Here is a 23,785-nt window from a genome sequence, read left to right as displayed (position 1 = left end):
ACTGAATTGTTACTTACGAATACAGCATAATACATGACATATGTAATGAAGTGTCCATGCCAATGGATATTAATTGTCAACAACTTTAAGCGGTACCCCCGGACAATATTATTACCCATATACGGACTCATTCAACAATTATTTATAATGTAAATTTGCTGTTTAACTACTTGTATATCAAAATGAAGTGTTCAAAATCTTGCTAAAAGCATCAAAAAAATGTTGATCTAAGGTAATAGCATTTATTCATTTTGACGTATCATCTGAAAGAGATCTAAAAACTAACATTTTATTCATTCATTATCATAATAGCAAAATTTGAACCACTAAACTTAATATAGATATTGTTAAATCGCTCATGTTACCTACGAATACCCGGGATTCTTCACCTATCGTTTGATAAATCGTTAGGTGTATGCGTATAATTCCTAATATTCCTGAAAACAGATATCCCACTCGTTCTTATACAATATGTAAATTGATTCATACTCATTTGATAACTAAAATACAGAAACTGACCTCAACTTCATTTTCAAAAATAAAATAGCATAAATTGACTAAAATCATATTGATCGCGTTATAAAAATAAAAACAAATATTTTCTGGTTGAGCTAGCATTTTCCTGACACCATGTGGTCTACATTACACAAAAAAAACGTTAATGGGAATATTCCATTTGTTTTAGGTTGATTAGTATTGCGATAGTGAAAGCATCCTAGTGGTATTCGTAGGTAACATTTGGTTTTGATGCCACATTTACTATCACATGTCCTGGATTTATTTTTCAAGATTAGTGATGGCACTTTTGGTTCCTATAAGACCAACATGCCAGCAATCAATGGGCAAAAGGAAAAAATTGTGGAGACATGTTTATTTTGGACTTTTATTTTTGGCCCGTGGACACTTTTGGTTGGATTCAACCATATACATTTTTTTTTAAATCCTGGTGTTAAAATTCAAGCATCATATTTTGTCTTTTAGTGTGATATTTTTGATTTTTATAGGCCTTTAGTTCGCCCGCGAGCTTTTTACGGAATTCATTTTTTAGCGTCTCAAACTAATATAGTTTGCTAAAGAAAGATATTTCCCACCTCTGTAAAGCACATCGTGTGGGTGTATATATTATAGTTTTGTCAGAATTTCCGTTTTTATTTTACCCTTTTTCCCTTCATGCTCCGAAAATGTCAAACTCAGTACTTTATCTCGAGAACAACCAGCAGAAATAATCGATATTTCAATTGTTGTCATCCATTTTCATTTTCCATTGAAAACCAGAATTGCCTGACCAGCGATTTGGTAGCCCAAATCCCCAATTCTGGTAAATGAGGTGAATTTTGGAAATTTGCTCCCGTGATAGCCTGCAATTTCAATTTATAGGGCTATGGATTCCATGATTATGAAAACCATTTTGTCTGTTTGTTTGTTTGTTTATTTACCTAGGATGAGGTCCTTGGGAAAATCCACTGTCCAAACCTAGAAAAATTCGCGTGTTATTAGAGGGGATTTTAATTTTCTGTCCCTCCTATCTCCAGGTGAATTTTGAATGACCCCCCCCCCATCGCGGGTTGGCATTTTCATTACACCCTTCAGACTTGCGTTCGGGTTTGTGTAGGCCTATTTGTCATAATTTAGCGCTATAGGACCTACTTTCTAAATGTAGGCTATAGCTATAGCCGTGCTATATAAATATTATAAGGTACCGGTATGTAATATTATGTAGGCCTATGGGGGTGGGGTGGGTATTCAACACATTTTAACCATGACTTACAATGCAAGGCTCATTGTTGCCATAAATGATTTTTCCTTTAGGTCATTATAATAGGTTGTTATAAACTTCCATGTTTAACCTTGTATTGTTTTGGCTGCTTCATTATGACTTTCGGTGGGTTTAAGCAATTTCAAACAAACACAAACAAAAGGCACTATACCCAGTCACCTTCATGACAATTGAAACACTAGGTAATTTCTTTTCTATATTGAAGTTCTGGCACTCTGTATCCAGGCCGGGCACCCAGAGATATCGATCCACAATGCTAGTATTAGCCTAAGATTTCACGCGTGGATTTGAAAAATTTTCAGCTGGTAGTCAAAAATTATGGAATCAAAACGGAAATTCTGACAAAACTATGATATATCGCTCACGGTGATGTGCGTTAGAAAGTTGGGAAAAATCCTTCTTTAGCGAACTATATTACTTTGAAAAGCTAAAAGGTACAAACAAAAAAAGGCTCGCGGGCAGAGTTGAAGCCTATCAAAATCGAAAATCTTACACTAAATGACTGAATTTCACGACTAAGTTTAACACTAAGATTTGAAAAAAAATACAGTATCAAGCATTACAGTTTTTCCTGACATTTACTGAAAAAATGAAAATTATTGCTTTTCATTTGGCCGAGAAAAAAATGTTTACACTGAAAAGGTGTAATTCAAAATTTTGTTCATTTGAATACCAAATTCGATCGTTTGTATTGCCTTATTAAATGACTGAGTGAGTCTTGCAGAACAATAACAATCGGTAGTCCAGCGTCCTAACTGAATACTACTTCAGGTAATTGGGTAAGCTATTAGAGTTCTAAAAATGATTTGATACCGGTTGTTATTTACTTTGCTTGTCTTTTTGCAGGCTTTCTTGTTTGTTTCTGTTTGTTTTTCTTAATTTGTTTTATTGTCCTTTTGGTACTCTATCATGGGATTCGAGTAATGAATACGCTAATTAAAACTGATTTGATCGTTTAATATTAATTAAATTCATACAGGAATTGCTGTAAATGTAATCAGTCAAACAACCAAATACTGTATCAATACAATTTCTGTTTTTTAATAATGACAAACTTGAAAACAGATTAGAGCCCATATCAAGTTGTTGCCTAAAGGAGCATAACTTCATATAATATCGAGAGAGACTCTCATTCTCTCAACGCCTCCACACAATTACACCCTATGTATAACTGAAAACAAATCCTAATTCATGGTCTAAGTGATATGGAAAGATAACATTGATATCGCTTTTGAATACATTCCATTAGTTTTATTGTGCGTCTTGCTCTCTAAAAGTCACATAGCATACATATAATGCAGGTGTTAGTCCTCATGAGAGCTCGTTATCGAGTTCGGTTAGCAGCAGTCCTTGTTGCATCTGTCACGCTCAAGCCAGTGAACTTCTTGATATCATTTAGCCAGCTTGCTGCTGGTCTTCATCTCTTCCGCCCACCATCCCTTACACAACTGATTTCTCTAGGCATGAATGCTTGTAAAAAAATCCAAATTAGTACAGCTTTCGGGAATATATTTTAATACGTAGTATCTTCTTTGTTCCAATCTCTTTGAGGATCCATTCGTTTGTCCTCTTGTCTGTCCAAGATACCCTAAGGATTCTGTGGTAGCACTATGATTCAAATGAATCTACCATCTTTCTATCGGTTGACTTCATTGTGCGAACATTTGATTATTTTACAGCTGTTCGATTGTTAGACATAATAGTCCTACTATTTAAAAAGCATAGCAAAATTTTTGACCTTTTGCTGCTGAGTAGAGTTCTTGTACCTAACACCTCCAGACTTCCTAAGTTCATCTTATTAAGTGTATAAGTACATTGAGGTTATTACTACCTTACTGATTGGCATGTGTGAGAGTCTGGTGATTTAATTGAAAGAATTCTTTACGTGCTAACTAAAATACATCTTGCAAACATGTGTTTTGTGACCTTTGTTTTAGTTTTACCAGAAAATTGGTTGACTCTAATTGCTCTCAAGTTTCAAAATATCTTGTGAGATGACCTTTACTGAAGTCTTCCAGATATATGACCCAGTTGATGTACTTATATAACCAGTGTCCTAATTATATAACTAGTGTCATTTGGTAATATAACCAGTGTCCTTTGGTGACCGATATGTTCATGACGGTATGTCAGCCATTTGACCATAGAGCTTGACTTTGACGGCGTCCAAGCTTTGGTCTGTACGGCCAAAAAATCGCGCATTGGTTTGTCTAATTGTGTAATGAGTTAGATATCCTTATGTGTTTCTCATTTTTTAGTTTTGCGTATAGATGCTCTTTGGAACCGTTTCTCACAAATGTCGAGCTCGTCAAGGAATCTCTTGTGACCTATATTATCCTGTTCTTATAATCACGTTGCTCTCCGTTGCTCATGTCTGATTATATAACTCACAGAAAATGTGCATTGTGTCTGGTAACCAAATATTTAAGACATTTTTGATGACATCCCTTATTATAATGTTGTTCTGATCATGAATGTCTGAAAACAGATTGTTCCCTTTAAACTATAGGGTGAAATATGTATCAATATGCTCATATCATATTGAGAGAGACTCTCACTCTCTTAACGCCCCTCCACACTTTCACCCCATACCCCTCTCACACACACTTTCTCTCTCTTCCTCTATCTCTCTGCAACTTCTTCTTTCAATAAATGAATGTGACTCACCTGCTCCCACAAAATGAGTGTAAAGTCTAAAATTGATAGCATTTAGATCTCATGGCTGCTGAGTTGGTGTTCTTTGTTTGACGTGCACCTGTACAAGCCCAGTAGTAAATATCTACCAAAAAGTAATCCCCTCTTATATAATACCGACTGTTCCAAAATTGATCGTATGCCAAATTTGGATTGTGCAGTCGAAGTAGAATTTATTGCTGCGCATTATGACATCTCATTTGTTGCAATGGTCCCAATATTGATGTCTCATCGTATATTTAAATGAAAGTAACCCACGATTTGGAAGTTGCAGCAAAATCCTATTGTCTTGTATTTTTATGGTAAAAATAGATCATAATAAAATCAAATTCTATCCAAATTCTATCCAGTATATAGAATTCGACAATCTTCATTGTGTATTCGTGACTTGCAGTGTGATCTAGATATTGCTGTTTGACTCTATGGTAATTCTAGCGGTGACATTATTTATAACATCATTTCTTTCATTTGAAGGATACTTCAGACATTTGAATCCTTCATCCTTCCCTTTTCTGGAAACACTGCCAAGTAGGAAATGTTGTTAAGTATGTATAACTGAATACAACTCCTAATTCATGGTCAAAGTAATATGGAAAGATAACATTGACATCGCTTTTGAATACATTTCATAAGTGTTTAACAGTTAGACATAGTAGTCTTATTTTCAAAGGCATAATTCAATGATATCCATTTAAAAAGCACAGCTAAAATTTTGAACTTACGCTGCTGAATATGAGTTTGTGTACCTAACTCCAAAAGTCATCATATGAGTGTAAAAGACATTGATGTTATTTGTTGTTAGGAACTTTTTTTCCTCGCAGATTGGCATGTTTGAGAGTCTATAGTAACTTAATTGAAAGAAATCTTTGCGTGCTAACTAGAAATACATCTTGCATGCATGTGGTTTGTGACCTTTGTTTTAGTTTTACAAGAAAATTGGTTGACCCTAATTGCTCTCAAGTTTCCAAATATCTTTTGGGATGACCTTTACTAAAGTCTTCCAAATATATGACCCAGTTGATGTACTTATATAACCAGTGTCCTTTGGTAAACCAATATTATGTTCATGATGGCATATCAGCCATTTGACCACAGAGCGCGGAGGCCAAGCTTTGGCCTGCGTAGCCAAGAAACCCTCTTGCAACAATAATTGTGTAATGGAATCATTTTGTTTGATATCTTTGACTTTTAGGTATCATTATGTCTCTTAATTTTTAGCTTTGCGTATTGATGCTCTTTGGAACCGTTTCTCACAAATGTCGAGCTCGTCAAGGAATCTCTTGTGACCTATACACAAGTTATATTAACATGCGTATACACGTGCTCTTTGTGGCCTATATATCGTGTTCTTGTTTCACGTTGCTCTCCGTTTCGCGGGGTGAATAATTTCATATGGAAGTTCGTGTTCTTCAATTGCTTTTAACTCTGATGTCTGAAGTGTTCACCTTTACGAGTGCGTGTAGAAAAGTGACCCAATTTGCGGCTATGATCAGCACTATTCCAACAGTAGTGGTAGCCTATTATTTAATTATGCATTTACCTACTTTGGTTTGTAGCAAAAGTTTAATAAAGTATTTCACAAATTCCTCTGAACTGTATATTTCTTCTCTATCAATTCATCCGGGTAGATCATATACCGCGCATTAGCTCTAGATCTCAATTTCAAACATTTGCTGTCTTGTTGATTGCTCATGCCTGGTTATATAACTCGCAGAAAAGGTGCATGGTATCTGGTTACCTAATATCTAACCATGTTATACTTGAGGATCGGCAAAATATATGCCGTGGCAATTATTACGCTCAGGATGAAAACTTAAAATATTGCTTCAATGATACCACCGAAAAAGATGGCAAAAATCAAATTAAATTTGTTATTGAAGTCATACTTGACCTTTCTTGCCTCATAAATTGGTTACTTAATTGCTCACAGCGTAAAAAGGTGTCGACCTAGAAACATGAACCATTTGCGGCTCTGGTCAGCACCATTTCTCTAGTGGTTGTCTGTTTGTGCGATAATTTTCTCATTCCATTTTTGTTATGGGTAAATTAATTTTTGCCCTTCTTCCAAATTAGTTCAAATATCGATGGGACGTTTAAGTGTTGTATGCAGATCCATCTGGGGTGTATATCAACAACAAACTTGAATAAATGGTTAACAAAATAGAGTATATCTGTGGCAAAAGAAGTTTTATTATTTGAAACCTATATGTACACGCTTACGTACAGTGGCATATCGTCCCTATTTGCCCCAATCCATTAACAAACAAATTAGCAAATCCAAAAGGAAAATTATTACTTTTGCTACGCCACTATAATTATTATTATTATAATTGTAGCATACAATTGTATAAATTACTTAATGTGTTCTGTAATCCCACAGGATTCGTTCCAATAAGTGTGGTGTCAAAGGGTCTTTATTCGTACGGTCATTAGCTTTAACGAAAGTGATTCGATTATACAATAAAACGTCACTAAACACAGGTGTTCACCATGTTCACACCACCCACAAATGGTCAATGACGTTTTCATCAAATATCCATACACAATAGTTAATGCATAATGTCACAACGTGGCCTCTGTGGTAAGATGGAAACTGTAGTATTCCAGTACCTTTTTTGACTAAGAAGATGAGCAATGCCATTGTTCCTCCTTTTTTGCGATAAATTACGATGCATTATGCATTATGTTGTCATGCGCAGACATCCAATTATTGTTGATGACATCCTTTATTATAATGTTGCTCTGATCATGAATGTCCTGGATGTACTCATATATTAAAGACGTGTGATTCTATTATTATTTAATAACAAGGCCTTTTTTATGACATGGCATAACTGGGCATTAACAGCAGGGATAAAAAATCATTTTGAAGCCGCTGACGAGGAAGCACACAGAAAGCGATTAACCTCCCTGCTGAAGCTGGCCCTTGATCTTGTGGCTGGAATTTGAGCAGGAAGAGAATTCCATAATTGGGCTGTAGGTGGTAGAAATGATCTTTCATGGCTGACAAGGTTTGATCTTTGGACTTCCACTGCTAGGTCATGAGATCTCACAGATCGTCGCAACCTGGGGTCATGGATATGGATGTCTAGCATCAGCTGGCATAACAACTCAGGTGCCTCCTTGTAGAACATAAAATAGAAGAGGGTGGCTGCTTCAACTGCCCTGCGGTGGCTCAATGGCTGAATACGATGATCTTCATACTCATTCGTTATAAGAGACCGATAGATCGTAAAAAATGTAAAATAATGTGAAAAAGCTAAAATATTATTTTTAATAAATACTTTGTCCAGCTAGGAGTTATATGAGGTTCGAGTCCCATCTGTCCAATAATCATGATAATAGTCAGTCGCTCGTCGTTTGGTTTAACGAAATCCAGAACACGCAATCCAATGACATAGCATTGAGCTTCACAAGTGTGTAATAATTAACATGTAATTGAATGCGATTGAATATTGAAAGTGATACGTTTTAGTTGAAGGCTGCCTGTTTCAATTTAGCTCTCTTACATGTAGTTAAACATGAATTCGGTAATACATCACAATGTATTTTATCCAAGTATGTCAAAGTCTCATTGCATCAGTTTGGCATGAATGTAACGTTAAATATCTCAAGAGACATATTAGCCATCGGTCAAGAGGTACATCCGAATCTGAATTTGATCGTGTTGATCGATGCTTTGTCATACTAGCGAGGCTTTAGCACACCTGAGTGTGTTGATACATTCGTGAAGGTTGAACATTAATGTATTTCAGCTACGCCGCAGTATATCCATTAGATAGGGAACGACAAAGTAATAGCATGTTTTTTTACCATTCGTGAGTTAAATGTTTGCTTTTTCTATTACGTCGATATTTCCTAAGAAAAACAAACACACCTTTACCTTCCACTTTTATGCCATTGTCGTTTGCATAAAACTGCTACTCAGGTCGTTGTCTGGATTACTCCCTGTGGCAATGTGCAAATAAATGTATATTATTGCCAATTTAGACTTCTCTCCTTACATATAAGGACCTATCATAAGAACCGTTGAACCAAGGCCCCGGCATTATTGTAAAAGCATTTAAAAGCATTTTTGTATCTGAATTCCAATCATGGTCAATTTAACAAAAATCAAAAATTTTAAAAACATTTTTTAATAACATTTTTATGATCTGGTGTTTTTGCCCACTTTTGCGCGGGAAGAACTACAGGCGAGCCACTTAGCCATATATTGTGCATCAACGGCTAGTAATAACTGTGTGAAGGTCAAGGGTGTCAGACAATCAGATTTGCAGCAATCCAAACGGGTATCATGAGAGAAAGAAAGAGTCGAAGGTGTGCATTAAAGCGAAATTTGCGGTTTTTGAGATGTCAGATCGTTTTCATCTTTATGAACAGTGTTTATGAATGTGTCGTGTCTATAAACTCTTAAACATTTACTTTTTCTCATTTCGGTATCAAATAAAATACCTTTTTTTCTAAATGAGTTTAATTGGAAGCATTAATCACATATAGAAAGAGGTCAGGTATATTTAGAATCACGTTCATTTCATGACTTTATGTTTATGCATCATGTTAAATGACTCGCATATTTGTATTCGACATTCCTCTTTCAAACAGTATTAGAGAGCTGTAATTTTCTTCAGAATAGGAAGGTCATGAATCAATCAATCAATCAACCAAAAATAGGGCAGTTATTAAGGGCTGGGGACTCAGACTTTTCGTGCGCACACTCTTTAGTTATATAATGCAAACTTTTCTCGCGCTCTGCGCGCCTTCTTTACACTTACGATCAAAATTTGTTGTGTGCTCCGCGCCTGAGTTCCGGCAGTAAAAAATTTGACTTAATTCTGTATATAGGCGGAGGGGAGTTCATAAAATTTTTAGTCGAAAATTTAGACATAAAAAATGACTTTGGTCACTGACTTATTAATGACAATTGCAAATTTTAACCACCTTGACTTGACTATACTTGCCATACATGGTTATAAGAAGTGATGAAATATGGAAAATCCTCGAGTAAAATGTTAAAGGAAACAAAACAGGCCGATTTTATCTTTATTCATTCGTTACCGTATATGGTTGAGAGAAGTAGAAAACTAAGTCATTTGGGACCAATGAAGTCAAGAGTCTTGAGCTTGGAGCAACAAAAAGCTTATATTGTATCTTCCTTCCCCTCAGGCTATGACATTGAGAAGAAGATCCTTCGTATTGAGTCTGTAAAATAATGTAAACAAATCATGTATATAAAGAAGAACATATCCAAGTGACGCTAGTGTAGTATCCGGTTACTGAAACATGTATCATTTGGTATAGGTTAAATATTCGCTTATTAGGAGTAATTTGTGTCGCACACTTGACACATGATCATGTAGGTAATTCACTACCAAGCATGTTTGTTGATTTAAATATAAATGTAACGACAGCTTAAAGGCTATAGTTACATTGTGGCTTCATTGATGAGTACTTGCAGTGAGAATGCGTGAAGCAGTCGCTAACCTCATACGATGCTCGTGTGTTCTTTTGCTTAACAATTTGTATACTAACAACACATAAGTTTTATATACTCTGATGTAAGGAAATCTATGCTCAGTATGCTGCAAAGCCATTTCATGGTGTGTGCTTAACAATGTATAAAAAACAGTACATTTCTTAAAAGTGCAGACCTGTAAATAAGAAAAATATAACATTATTATACTATAAGATTGTGAGCCTTTATACTAATACATTTGAGTGAAGAAAACAACAGGACGTTATCAACCACTAGATTGACTGTTTGTTAGTATCTTACCAAAATGAAGGTGATTTTATATCCTTTTAAATGCACAAATAAATGATGCGGGGTTTTGTTACGCTACATATCGTCGTCTACATCACATACGTTTCTGTAAATGCTGCCTTGTGGGATTTTTTTAACTATTGTCATCTACTTGTGACGAGATGCACTGTACAATTAACTTGATATAGTAATTTTGAGGTATTATCACAACATTGCTGAAAACAACCATGCTGAAATATAAATTAACAAAATGAAATACAACAATGATAATAAAAGTCACATATGGCAGCCTTTTTGAGAGACGAGAGTATGTGATGCAGACAATGATTTAACCCTCGTCTATTAGGGTTTTTGGGACGCTAAAACGCTACCGCCAAACGACTCGGGCTAATTATGGACCATCTATTGCACTCATTTCTTACAGTACCCCTGATTGGTTAATTACATGATATAATCATCTGAGTAACCGACCAAAATAGAGCTTTTAGATCTCTTGGTACTTTTAAGCTTTATCTCCTGTCAGCCCTAATGACTTTTGTTACCATATCTCTGATTAGGTAAATACATGATAATAGTTCTCTTTGTATCCAATCAAAGTAGTTCTTAGAGGCCGATATTTCGGCCGGTAGTTCCCATAGGGTTAACCGGGGTAAAGGCTACCCCTTCCGACAATCATAATGATGTCTTTATGTAATTTTGCTCCTGACAATTCTAAATCTTTGACGAAACCGTTCGTATATGCAGAGGATGCATGAAATATGATGAGCAAATTTTTGAACGTTGAATACGCAAGTCTCGTATGTGCTAAGTGATAGGATATACTGTTGATCGCTTTTCCATTAGTCTAAATACATCTATGCATGTTCAAATGGACCTATAGTTTGATGTTTTACCGACTTGGGATGGTACCTATACTTACTTACACGAAGTTGTATTCCTAGAAGAGATGGCGTAATATGCATAACCACGTTCAAAATGGATTGGACTCCATGTGATTCGTCAGATATGGAAAAAATTGAAAATATAATATTTTTTGTTGAACTTCACTACTTTGTTACACCGAATATACTCGAGCGCGTCTGTATTATATCCCCGATGCTTTCGTTAAGGAACTAGAATGTATCGTCCGAAATCCTATGCATTAAGTACAGGACGATTTAATCATGATCATCTTTAGGTTTCGAAATCTCGAACATCAAGTTGAAAACACAACCCTTGTAAAATGCATTTTACGTACTATGTTTCACCAACAGGAAATGCGATGTACTCACAGTTAGAAAATTCGGTCAGATAAAACGTGTTCTAATTTCGATCGGTGATAACTGTCAGTGTCGGTGCCCAGGATAATGTCACATGTTGAATTTATACAACGGTTGCTAGTGAGCAGTGAATACTTGATCATTGACTATATGAGTTAACGCGTACTGTCTATTGCAAGATGTTACAAATACAATCCACCTTTTTGATCAAATTTCAGTCATTTGGCGCTAACGACAAAACAAGCATCTACTATACTAAAATAATGAGCGAAGGGTGTCTGTCTCTCTGGTTGTCCGGCTATGCGTTTCGCCGCGCTTCGACGCATCGATCCGATATTTCGGATATGGATAGGTATCGGGAAAAGCATGTTGACCGTGTGGTTTTCGAAGTCATCGGAGGTCAAGGTCAAAGGTCACAATTTAACAATTTGTCCGATCGGGCTCAAATTTGGTGGGCGGAATCCTTGATACGAGAGGAATGTATGCGCGAAATAAAATGAAGGTCAATCGAGGTCAAAGTTCTCTACGAAGTGTTCAAATTTCAAACTTTGTCCGATCGAGCTTTAACTTGGTGGATGGAATCCTTCGTATGAGGGGAGCACGTAATAAATATAATTGAGGTCATCTAAGGTCAAAGGTCATCCAGGGCCTCAATTTTAAACTTCTCCCGATTTGGCCTAAACTTGGTGGAAGTAATTCTCCATATCACTGGAGCATGAACAAGATCAAACCGTGGTCACTCAAGGGCAAAGGTCATATGGGGTCAAACGTTAGAGTATGCCCAATCGGGCTTAAAAGTGGTAAAAAAAATCCTCAATATGACGGGAACATGTCAAAAAGTAAAATAAAAAGGTCATCAGGGGTCAAATAGCATCGTATAACAAAAACATTGAGATTGTACACATATTTAGATAATATTATGTTTCTTTTCAAATTTAGCCAAGAGTAAAATAAACACTTTTTTTTTAATGTGTTATTTATTTTAATAAGTACAAGGTGTCCCATAAAAAGGTTACATGTAGAAAACGAATCGCATTTTGTGATGGTACAACAAAACAATGTAATTTTTTCAGATTTTATTTATTCATTCTTCTTGTAACTGTTTGCTAAGTTTCAATTCTTTATCTTAAAAGCAACTTAACTTATGAGCGCAAGATGACATGGGTGTCAAGAGTGGCGAACCATCAAAATATCGCATAACGAAAGTTGAACACAATCACACTTTTGTTTTCAGATTTTTTTCTTTATTACTTTTTATGTTTTTCTTATTTTTCATTGTTGAACTTATTGCACAAAAGAAACATTGAAAAATTAAATATTGTACACTGAAAATGAATCGGTTTTAGAGCTTCTAGACTCTTGGTGGTAACAAATAAAGGAAGATGGTCATTACAGAAGAACACGTTTTTGGCGAAAGCAGTTCTGCACGCTGTATCTCCTGTTGTCAGTGAAATGAATAACAATGTTTTGCATTTAGGGCTTGCTTGGATTTTGTTGACTTGAAATCGCTGCTGTTTGTTTTCACATTTCTGACTGAACTCTTGAAATAAAACTGAACAAGTGTTTTTCTTTGTTTATCAGAATAAAATACTGCATGTGTCATGCTATGGCTGGGCCTACTCAAGTGCCCCGCCAAACACACGGTGGCTGTGACGCTGGTATAATGACCTCGTGTTGCATTATGTCACGTAAGGAGCTTGCTCAGGAATGCCTGGAATGCGGGCTAAGTACGTAGGTTGTGAACTTGACATTCACATGGGTACTAGTAGAGGGTACATAGGCCTATATTATGTCATGAAAAGGATATTTATACTTGTTAACATTAACTTAGATTGTTTTCAAGAATCTACATGTAACCTTTTTGGGACACCGGTATTTAACACAATCCACATATAATATTTCAGTGATTTCAACTTATTTGTGCGATGATGTGTTCGAAGACACCGGTAAATGCTTTCAGTAAGTCACCCTCTTTAAATCTTTTGCTTTGCTCGAAAATATCTGTTTCTGTATTCAGTTTTTTCTCAAATGAAACCCAAAACTAAAACTGAAATTTTTCAAACCTGATTTTTTGATATATTTATAATGGTTACACAGCTCCCAACTTGCACCTAAATGGAATCGGCCAAATCTGTTGTCTTTGTAGGTCAACAGAGCAAAATTCGACATATTATCATAATTTGAAAATTATGATAATATGTCTTCCCATAGAACTATGTGTTAAATGGCCAAAATAACCAGAAGGGTTTCTTTCACTTTACCTTGTTATTTGAACCTAAAATGGGCAGCAACCCTTCCCGTCAGTTATTACTAATATTATTTCAAAATTTTGAATCAAGAATAATAAAATCAAAATTTGACGGAAATCGTACATTAAGGCTTTAAAGGAGGGTTTACACTTTTATGTGACTCATGATATGATATTGACTGATTTCATCGAGTAGATGTAATTTTACTTTTAGGCAAGATTGTATACTTTAATTTAATCAAACTCCAAATAGATTTCGAATGATTTATTTTTACCTTTGTTGGCTTTTGACCTCGGATAAGTCCGTTGTAGCAATGGATCGGTGGGTTTACAGAATTTGCTTGCACATTTCAATTGTATTTTCTTGGGTTTATCAATGGTTCTTGTCAACCAAACATTGGAAGTCACAACAGGAAATTTAAAAACACATTTTGAATGTGATACGATGCACCAAAAAAGTGCTCTAAGGCGCGACGATGAAATTATTGTCCACTGCATGAGACAATATCCAGCTCTTGTGCTATCATTATAGAGAATTTGAACTAGATTATTTGCATGAAGAAGAAGACATGTGTCCTTGAGACCGCCATCATAGTAACTAATACTCTCTTATCTTGTTATGTACAATGTATACTGTCAACAATATTACATTTGAGCCAACATAATCATCCAATTATGCTCTTATCCTTCCGTGAAATGAGAATAAATTGTTTGGTCAAAAACAATTCCAGCTATATTAGTTTTTCTCCTGTGTTATATCTGTCTTTTACCATCTTTAATCTGTTACATAACACATAGAAATTTGTGCTGGATTATAGGCAGATGTCGAGTAAAACTCTACCGGAGGCTATCGTCTACAAAATGAAGCTCCATAACTGGATTTATTTTTATCGCCATTGTTTTGGGTGTTTCATTTAATGCCCACTCAATGACAAATCTGAGTCAAATATCCTTGTTAATGCCGTTGATTGAGAAAAATTGAGTTGGGAGTTTTATTTGTATTCAAATTATTATTATTATTATTATTATTATTATTATTATTATTATTATTATTATTATTATTATTATTATTATTATTATTATTATTATTATTATTATTATCCCCTTTCTTTGATGAAGCATAACTTTTGTTCTAAACCGCCGATTGAAGTAGAAGCTTTTAAGCGAAGAAAAATAAAATTATTCTTCTCTACGGCATAGTTTTAAGATACGCCTTAGGTTTCACAGTTTTCCTCGTTCAATTTGAGATAGACTTAACAAAAGTAAAATTACGTAACTTTAATGTAGTGTAGTTTATATTACATTCAAAATGTAATGTAGATTTTAAGGGCAATGATAATTCAATTTTAATTAGTCATTGTATAATTCGAATCTAATTGAATTCACAATTTTGAATTGTTAAATTGACGCACCTGTTACCATACTTAAGACAAGTGCAAGGCTTCTTTGAAATTAGAATAACTGTGCACCCTAAAGTGGTTTCTTGTTTGTTCGAGGAAGTTTTAGGTTTCCTGTAACCAAACTGGTTAAGGCAGGTTTGATTTTATGTTAAACAATAAACATTTCCACTGCTAAAAGAATATTTTATAATTTCTAGTGGTTTTGCAGTTTTGTATTTAAAAAAAACCAAATGTATGTGCAAAGCTCAAATTAGTCGGCATTTTCAAGGTGAATTGATTGCTGCTTTTTCCTTTAAAATGGTACTTACACAACGTAAACCCCACAGTGCTTTGCGCATCCAATGAGGCCTTCTGTTTTATATGGTTGCCCCTCTCCCATTTCTAAAATCGTTCGAAACCTATGCATACTATATTAGGATCCCCTTCTGCAAAACGGAAGCTTTTAAGTCCAGTTTTTTTAACCGCATTGTGCCAATTTGGAATCAGCTTCCCCTTAGTGTTAGGTCCTCTTCATCTTTTTCTGTTTTTAAAAGCAATGTGGTTAATTTTTTGCATTCTCATTTTGAGTTAAATTTTCGGCCGGCTGACATTTGTACGTGGGTTTCCGTATGCAGCTGTGCTATTTGTAGGGTGTCTTAATTAAATTTTTGATCTTGAGGTGGGATGGTCTTAGAGGTGATATGCACCTGTTCATCACAATCCTCTACACTGGTATCTCTCCTACATGTGCTGGATCCGTGGTGCGTTTTATTCACATGTATATATATATGTCTTTTATACTTTTACTTTGTGCAATATATTTATCCATCTTTTATCTAATTTTGTTAATTTTGTTATTTGATATTGTAACCAGTGTATGAAGCCAAATAAATAAATAAATAAAATAAAATATGGCCTCCCTTTGCAGGAACGTATTATCGCTTCCTGCTTCATTTGAGTTATCAATTTGGATTAATCCATATTAAAAGCGTCGAAAAATAGCAATCTTGATTTGATCTTGTCATGGTGTAGAGCAACAGTGTTCTTAATGCATTTAAAGCTTTAGCTTTGTAATCTTGTCTTGGAATAAAATCTGCCATAAAAAAAATCGTCATTTATCAGCTGCGTTAAGAAAAGGACCTTAATGGACAACAGTGGTTTTGGGTGCTTTGAATGACAGATGTTTGGTGCCTTTAAATGGCTTCACTCAATACTTTTGTTTTAAGCCTATATGGTATGGAAATTTATATCACGCATTTATAGATGTGTATATTTGTTTTTTGTTTCCTCCTTACTCCATCAAAGCAAAACGATTGTTTCTGTTTTTTACGATTCTGCTGGAATATATAACGCTTTAAAGGGTCTATTGCCATTTGGTCTAATACAATTTCGTCTAATTCCCGTTAGGTCTATATTCAATTGGTCTATTACCAGAAAGGCTAATTGCCACTTGGTCTAATAATCATATAGTCTAATATCTATTTAGTCTAACATTGTTTGATCTAATAACCGGTATGTCTACTAACCATAGAGTCTAATAACCATGTGGTCTAATATTTCTTCAATAACCGTTTGGTCTAATAACCGTTTGGTCTAATAACCATTAGGTCTAATACTCGTATGGTCTAATAACCATTTAGTCTTATACAATTTCGTCTATTTATTAATAAACTAAATGCTTGTAAGACTAAAATGGTTTGTAGACCAAATGGGTATTAGACCAAATGGTTATTAGACCTATTGGTTATAGACTAAATGGGTATTAGACTAAATGGTTGTTAGACTAAATGGTTTTAGACTTAATGGGTATTAGACTAAATGGTTATCGGACTAAATGATTATCTGACCAAATGGTTATAGGACCAAATGATTATTGAACGTAGTGGATATAGACCTAATGGGTTTAGATGAAATGGATGTAGACTAAATGGATATTAGACCAAATGGTATTAGACCAAATGGCAAATCCCCCTTTAAAGTACGTATAGCGTTATTGTGATAGAGTGGGCAAACATTTGTGTGTATGCTATGTAATAATGAATTGTTAAGAAAGCTGGTTATAAATTTCTTGACCTCCCTAAAAATATTATAGTGAGAATGCTTAATATATTTATCATGAATTAACTATGTTTTTGAACTATTTTACTGTACATTTAATTTATTCCTTCCTTATAAAACTTGAAACATATCACACATTTGTCTAATAAACCTCTTGTAGCAGTAAGCAATAACACGTAGCGTAGGGATAAACTGCCATAATAATATGTAGATGCCTAAATGTTCAAAGGCTATGGACATATTTTGTGACATATTTTGATTTCAAAATGTGACAATAATGTAGCAGTGTCTATATAAAAAATAAGGCTTTAAACCAGAATCCGTGTTGCTCATATTCTGCATATATTTATGTATTATTAGCAATGAACAGATCATTATTACACTGACTTACTGTAGTTGTTTGTCTGTTTTCCTTTCCGGTGCTCATTTGGCGCATTGGCTGATGGTGATTGATGCTTCCATTGATTATGTCGAATGTGCGATTGTGGTCACTTAATCTCATATAATTCCGACTTTGACCAAAAGGTAAGTGAAAATACTGAATAATTAAAATTTGTAACACGCCATTTTGGAGAGAGCAACACACCTAAATGTTTGCAATTTATATTGTACACATTCCTTTCGCTTTTACTTTATAATTATAAGGTGTTGCCAGTGCAGGATGTCATGTATGAGATTGCAAAACATTTAACCTCCAAAATACTAAATGAACAAACTGACGTGATAACTTGTATTTCACATCTGTATAAAGTCGATTCAATCAATTTGTCATAAAATAAACAACGCGTTTTTAATACACATACTGGTTGTGCATTTTATTCAGAAATTAACTTTTATCTAATACAAAACAAAGAGGTTGAATGTATGTGATTCATTTCAAAAGTATCGATCTCATATCTATATTTACTTCCGTACAAGTGAAATGCTTGTGATTTCGATCTCCCTCAGTTTGCATTTTCAAGCAATCTTCTTTGACAACTCGCTAAATTGAATCTTTAAAAACAACTTTGATTTGACATTCCAGTTAAGTAAATATGCCAATCACTTTTAAATTTACTTAACATGTGCTGATTTTGATTTCCAACTATTCGATACAAATACGTCAGTAGAGGGTGGGAAGAAAGTCTGTCACGGTCTTTTTAACAGCTTATACTTTCAATACATAAAAATAACTAGCTCTGTTGCAGCACATTAAATATAGGTGGCTTTTTGTAGTACATTAGATATAAGTAGCCTTCGGTAAGTCAACAATCCTATCATGTCACTGACAATTGACGATTTTTACATGAATAACACCGTACCCTTCCAATAATCCCTTCTACCTAGCCTTTTCATATTGCATAATAGAAACTGATATTGACTATTAAAGTGAACCGTATGTGTAAATCACTTTACACGGTAACCGTCAGTAAGTCAACGACCCTGACAATGATAATGGCACTTGAGCGATGAGCGATTGAGACTCATCCAATAGGCTGTATCAATTCTTTGAAAGCACCATAAATTTGTTTTTAAAGATCAATCCCTTGCCGCTGGCGACTGGATTATGAATTCAGCCGAAACTACATTTTTTCTAAATAATATAATGTGTCAAAATCGTTTAAAGCAACGGTTAGTATTCTTGATATTTGCTCCTACTTCTGATTTTGATAACGTAGGTAACATTTCAAATAGAATTTATATAAGGAAAAGACAAGCGAATTCACAAATACACAAGAAGCATTTATTTCTCCAGGTAATGTATAACTTCGGTCTCGGGTCAGATTTTCCATTTTCTTCCAGAGAACGAGTTCTGGATTTATGTGTACCATGGTTTTCTTTACAGGGATTGTCAACCTTTCCTAATATTTGCATCAAATTATTCGGAGAATATAAATCACAATACATTCAACTCTGAAAAGTACTGCATTCGTAACTTGCAGTGCCTTTTAGATATTACTGGCTGGAATGTGCTATTCCAGTTGAAATCCATACACCCCATATGGAATACATTAAAGTAATTTCAAATGGGATTGCCTGAATGGATGACTCCATTTAAAACCCACACCCCCTGTGATTAACGTCATGTCTTCCATATGGGTATGTTTGATATCAACTGCCATAGCCCAATGTTAGTCCAGGTGAGACAGGTGCAGTGATTGTGTTACCGGTATATACCCAAAGATGGTCGGCATAGGTCACCACGGTGACATCTTCCTTTCTTTCCCAGTTTATATTGATAAAAATAAGAGCCGAGGTCATGGTTATATAAGAAACTTCATTGTAAAGAAGTTTGCATTTAGATCAAACATTCATAAACTAAGTACAGTAGAAAGAAATGAAGATACAATTGGAATATTTTTAGATCTCTTAAAAGCCTTTCTCACCATCAATCATAGCATCTTGTTGTATAAGTTAGAGCATTACGGTTTCAGAAGTATTGTCTTGGAATGGTTTAAAATATTATTTCGAAAACAAGGAAAAGTTTGTACGATATCAGTCACATGACTTTAAATATATGGGTATCCGTTGTGGTGTACCTCAAGGCTCCATATTTGGACCTTCATTAAACCATACTCTTGGTATATACATGGTATTGTTAATACATCTTCCTTACTAAAGTTTATCTTATTTGCTAATGCCTTTCCCAGCCCCCCCCCCCCATTTCCATTGGGGAACTGGATGAATAACAACATGCTCAAGCTAAACGATGACAAGACAGAGTTTATGGTTATAACATCACCACATCTCAAACACCACATGTATCCTATTTCTTTGCTAGTTGAGGACGTTACAATATCTCCTAGTGACAGTGTTCGCAATCTTGGTGTCATCTTTGACTCACAAATGTCCATGTCTTCACATGTAAAATCTCTCTGCACAAACCTAAACTTCCAACTCCGCAATATTTCGCGTATACGTAGGTTCCTGGACTATGACACCTGCCATCTCGTCACGCGTGCCATTATTCTCTCCAGACGGGATTATTGCAATGGACTCCTTCTTGGATCAGCCAAAACTGACATCCAGAAGTTACAGAGGATCCAGAACTGGGCCGCGAAAGTTATTTGCCAAGCTTTGAAACGAGATCATGCCACGCCTTATTTACACCAACTACATTGGCTGCCCGTTGAGGATGGAGTTACCTTCAAGATCTTGGTGCTAGTGTTCAAATGCCTCAATGGGACGGCACCGGACTACTTATCGCAATGTCTTTCTCTTCACATTCCAACCCGTCAAGGTCTCCGTTCAACAGCAGACACAACTCGCCTCTCTGAACATAACTCAACTAAGACACTAATATCTTTTGAAAAAAGGACATTCTCTTACACAGCTCCTCGCATCTGGAACAGTCTACCTGTCATCATCAGAGAGTCTACCACATTACCTGCTTTTAAGAAATCATTGAAAACACATTTGTTTCCTGCTTAACTGACTTTGTTTGTCTTATATACATGCCTGTAGGTTCTCATATTTGTAGTTTTATTATGGTTCTTCTTGTTCAGCGCTGCGTTCTTTATGTAGCAGCGCTATATAAGCATTCTGTATGTATGTATGTATGTATTGGACGAGGGTTAAGTGAATAAAAAATAGACAATGTGCAGTAAAAATAAAATAGTACTACGATTATGGCAAGTCATTTGATGTTTTATTTAGGACAAGGCATAATAACAAGTAGATCATGTAAAATAAAAACAAAATTCCATCCAGTAAAATAAAACAAATTCCGCCATATATAAGCCGAACAAACTTTAACTGGTTGAGCATTATATTCAGAATGTTCACTTTTATCCAATACAAAACAAGGAGATATCGATCTCATATCTATATTTACTTCTTTACAAGTGAAATGCCTGTGATTGCGATCTCCCTCAGTTTGTATTTTCAAGCAATCTCCTTTGACAACACGCTAAATTGAATCTTTAAAAACAACTTTGATTTGACAAAACAGTTAAGTAAATTTGCCAATCACTTTTAAATTTGCTCAACATGTGCAGATTTTGATTTCCAACTATTCGATACAAATAAAATTAGTTTAACACATGTACGTCAGTAGAGTGTGGCAAGCCTTCCGCGGTCTTTTTGACAGCTCATACTTGTTCAGAACATAAAATTAACTGGCTCTGTTGCAGAACATTAAATATAGGTGGCTTTTTGTAGCACATTAGATATAAGTAGCCTTCGGTAAGTCAACAATCCTATCATGTCACTGACAATTGACGATTTTTACATGAATAACACCGTACCCTTCCAATAATCCCTTCTACCTAGCCTTTTCATATTGCATAATAGAAACTGATATTGACTAAGTGAACCGTATGTGTAAATCACTTTACACGGTAACCGTCAGTAAGTCAACGACCCTGACAATGATAATGGCACTTGAGCAATGAGCGATTCAGACCCATCCAATAGGCTGAATCAATTCTTTGAAAGCACCATAAATTTGTTTTTAAAGATCAATCCGTTGCCGCTGGCGACTGGATTATGAATTCAGCCGAAACTACATATTTTTTAAATAATATAATGTGTCAAAATCGTTTAAAGCAACGGTTATTATTCTTGATATTTGCTCCTACTTCTGATTTTGATAACGTAGGTAACATTTCAAATAGAATTTATATAAGGAAAAGGCAAGCGAATTCACAAATAGACAAGAAGCATTTATTGCTCCAGGTAATGTATAACTTCGGTCTCGGGTCAGATTTTCCATTCTCTTCCAGAGAACGAGTTCTGGATTACTGTGCACCATGGTTTTCTTTATAGGGGTTGTCAACCTTTTCTAATATTTGCATCAAATTATTTTCAATACATTCACCTCTAGAAAGTACTGCATTAGTAAACTTGCAGGGCCTTTAGATATTACTGAATGGATGGAATGTGCTATTCCAGTTGAAATCCTTACATCCCTTGTGGAATACATTAAAAAGTCATATTCCCGAAAGAGGGGATTGTCTGAATGGGTGACTCCATTTGAAACCCACACCCCCTGTGATTGATGTCATGTCTTCTATAGGGGTATACTGATTTCAACTGCAACAGCCCAATGTTAGTCCAGGTGAAACAGGTGCAGTGATTTTGTTACCAGTATATAGTACCCAAAGATGGTCGGCATATGTCGCCACGATGACATCTTCCTTTCTTGCACAGTTTATATTGATAATAAAAATTCCCTTTAAAAGGGAAGGCCAGCCTCAATGCAGAAGAGGTCTTGTAAATAGTTTGGGTCACCGTGAAAGGCATTTAGGATCACACTTATATCCATGTTACATGACAGTCCACTAACCCATCAACATGATCAATGATGAGAACATGCACACTGAAACAGCAAAAAACATTAACTCCTATAACTCCTGTCAACTCTTTAATTCATTACTCCAAATTGTTCTGTATTTTTGCTTTTTACCCATGCTTATTATTAAAATCAAGAAATACACTGCAGTTGTTCGGTTAATTCGCTATGTAAACTCAATTTACATGCACATTTTATTTTAAAATGATTTTATATTATTCGCAATGTATAGTTTACTACACTGTGAGTTTACTATAAAGTAGATAGTGGCAAGCACATGATAAAGGACTGATAACTCACTACAATCTTCACTTCTAAACTGTATTTTTTCTGAATGTGTTGATTGTTATTCCGAAACTCCTGCGAAGCTATGAACATGGTATCTTACTATTCCATTCTGTAATAGTCTGCATTGCGTGTTTTCTCAGTCTTCAATCATTTTGTTGAATGTAATTTTATGAATCAAATAAAAATAGATAGAAAGTGGCCTCACTATGTGTCATTTTACAGTATTTATAATCTATAAAGTAAGACACTAATTTATTTATTTTCTATAAGTGCATGTCAAAATATGGGATATATATTGTTCAATACTATATAGGCTTGGGCCCATTATAGCTAGCCCCTAAAAACTTTATTTTCCATCGGATTTTTCCTGTTGAAAAGACAAAACTGATGTTTAAGATAGCAATAATATCATCATTTTGAGTCATTTTTATTCATAAAACGATACAGGATAGGATAGATAATTACTTTGACTTCAATGTTGTCCATATAATGAAGATTTTGATTCTACAACATGATTAGATCTGTTATCAACATATCAATTATGCACTCACATGCAACCAAACATGCTATGCTCAGTAGTCCACAGATATGACCTTGTTGGTGCTGGTGATATACCCCACTAATTACCCTGTTGACCATGTCATTTTTTTTTTTTTTGATATGCTGATTGCTGAACAAGTTTATGTTTATATGTGTAGGCCTACCTATGATATTACTTTTTAAGTCATAATTAATTCAAACATAACTTTGGCAATACTCAATCGTTTTCGTTGGTTGAAACGGCAAAACATACTTTCTTTTCCTTACAAATCGAATTAGCAGACATCAAAAACATTTCCACCACAAGAAGTAAAAACAATAATTCATACCAATAGAAGAAGGCTATAATCTTATCTAATCTTTAGTGTACACAAATCCCATCTAAGAATTAGATACCAGCCCTATGGGCTGGCGAAAATAAGAGCCAAGGTCATGGTTATATAAGAAACTTCATTGTAAAGAAGTTTGCATTTAGATCAAACCATTCATAAAATATACACAGTAGAAAG

The 23,785-nt window shown here is 35.0% G+C and overlaps 1 protein-coding gene across 1 annotated transcript; it reads left to right on the top strand.

The window, feature by feature from the left end:
• The first annotated feature begins 19,849 nt into the window (after window positions 1–19,849).
• On the top strand, window positions 19,850–20,587 carry LOC140156630 (uncharacterized). The gene has a single exon (XM_072179567.1). The coding sequence runs from the start codon at window positions 19,850–19,852 to the stop codon at window positions 20,585–20,587; it is 738 nt and encodes a 245-aa protein (XP_072035668.1).
• Window positions 20,588–23,785: the final 3,198 nt, after the last annotated feature.

Source organism: Amphiura filiformis, chromosome 1 (genome assembly GCF_039555335.1).
Source record: "Amphiura filiformis chromosome 1, Afil_fr2py, whole genome shotgun sequence".
In the NCBI taxonomy this organism is placed as follows: domain Eukaryota; kingdom Metazoa; phylum Echinodermata; class Ophiuroidea; order Amphilepidida; family Amphiuridae; genus Amphiura; species Amphiura filiformis.
The sequence above is the reverse complement of the archived record's forward strand: the minus strand, read 5'-3'. Positions and strand labels throughout refer to the sequence as shown.

Excerpts from the sequence above, each read along its gene's own strand:
- LOC140156630 (XM_072179567.1), top strand. The coding sequence starts at position 19,850 with ATGCTCAAGCTAAACGATGACAAGACAGAGTTTATGGTTATAACATCA.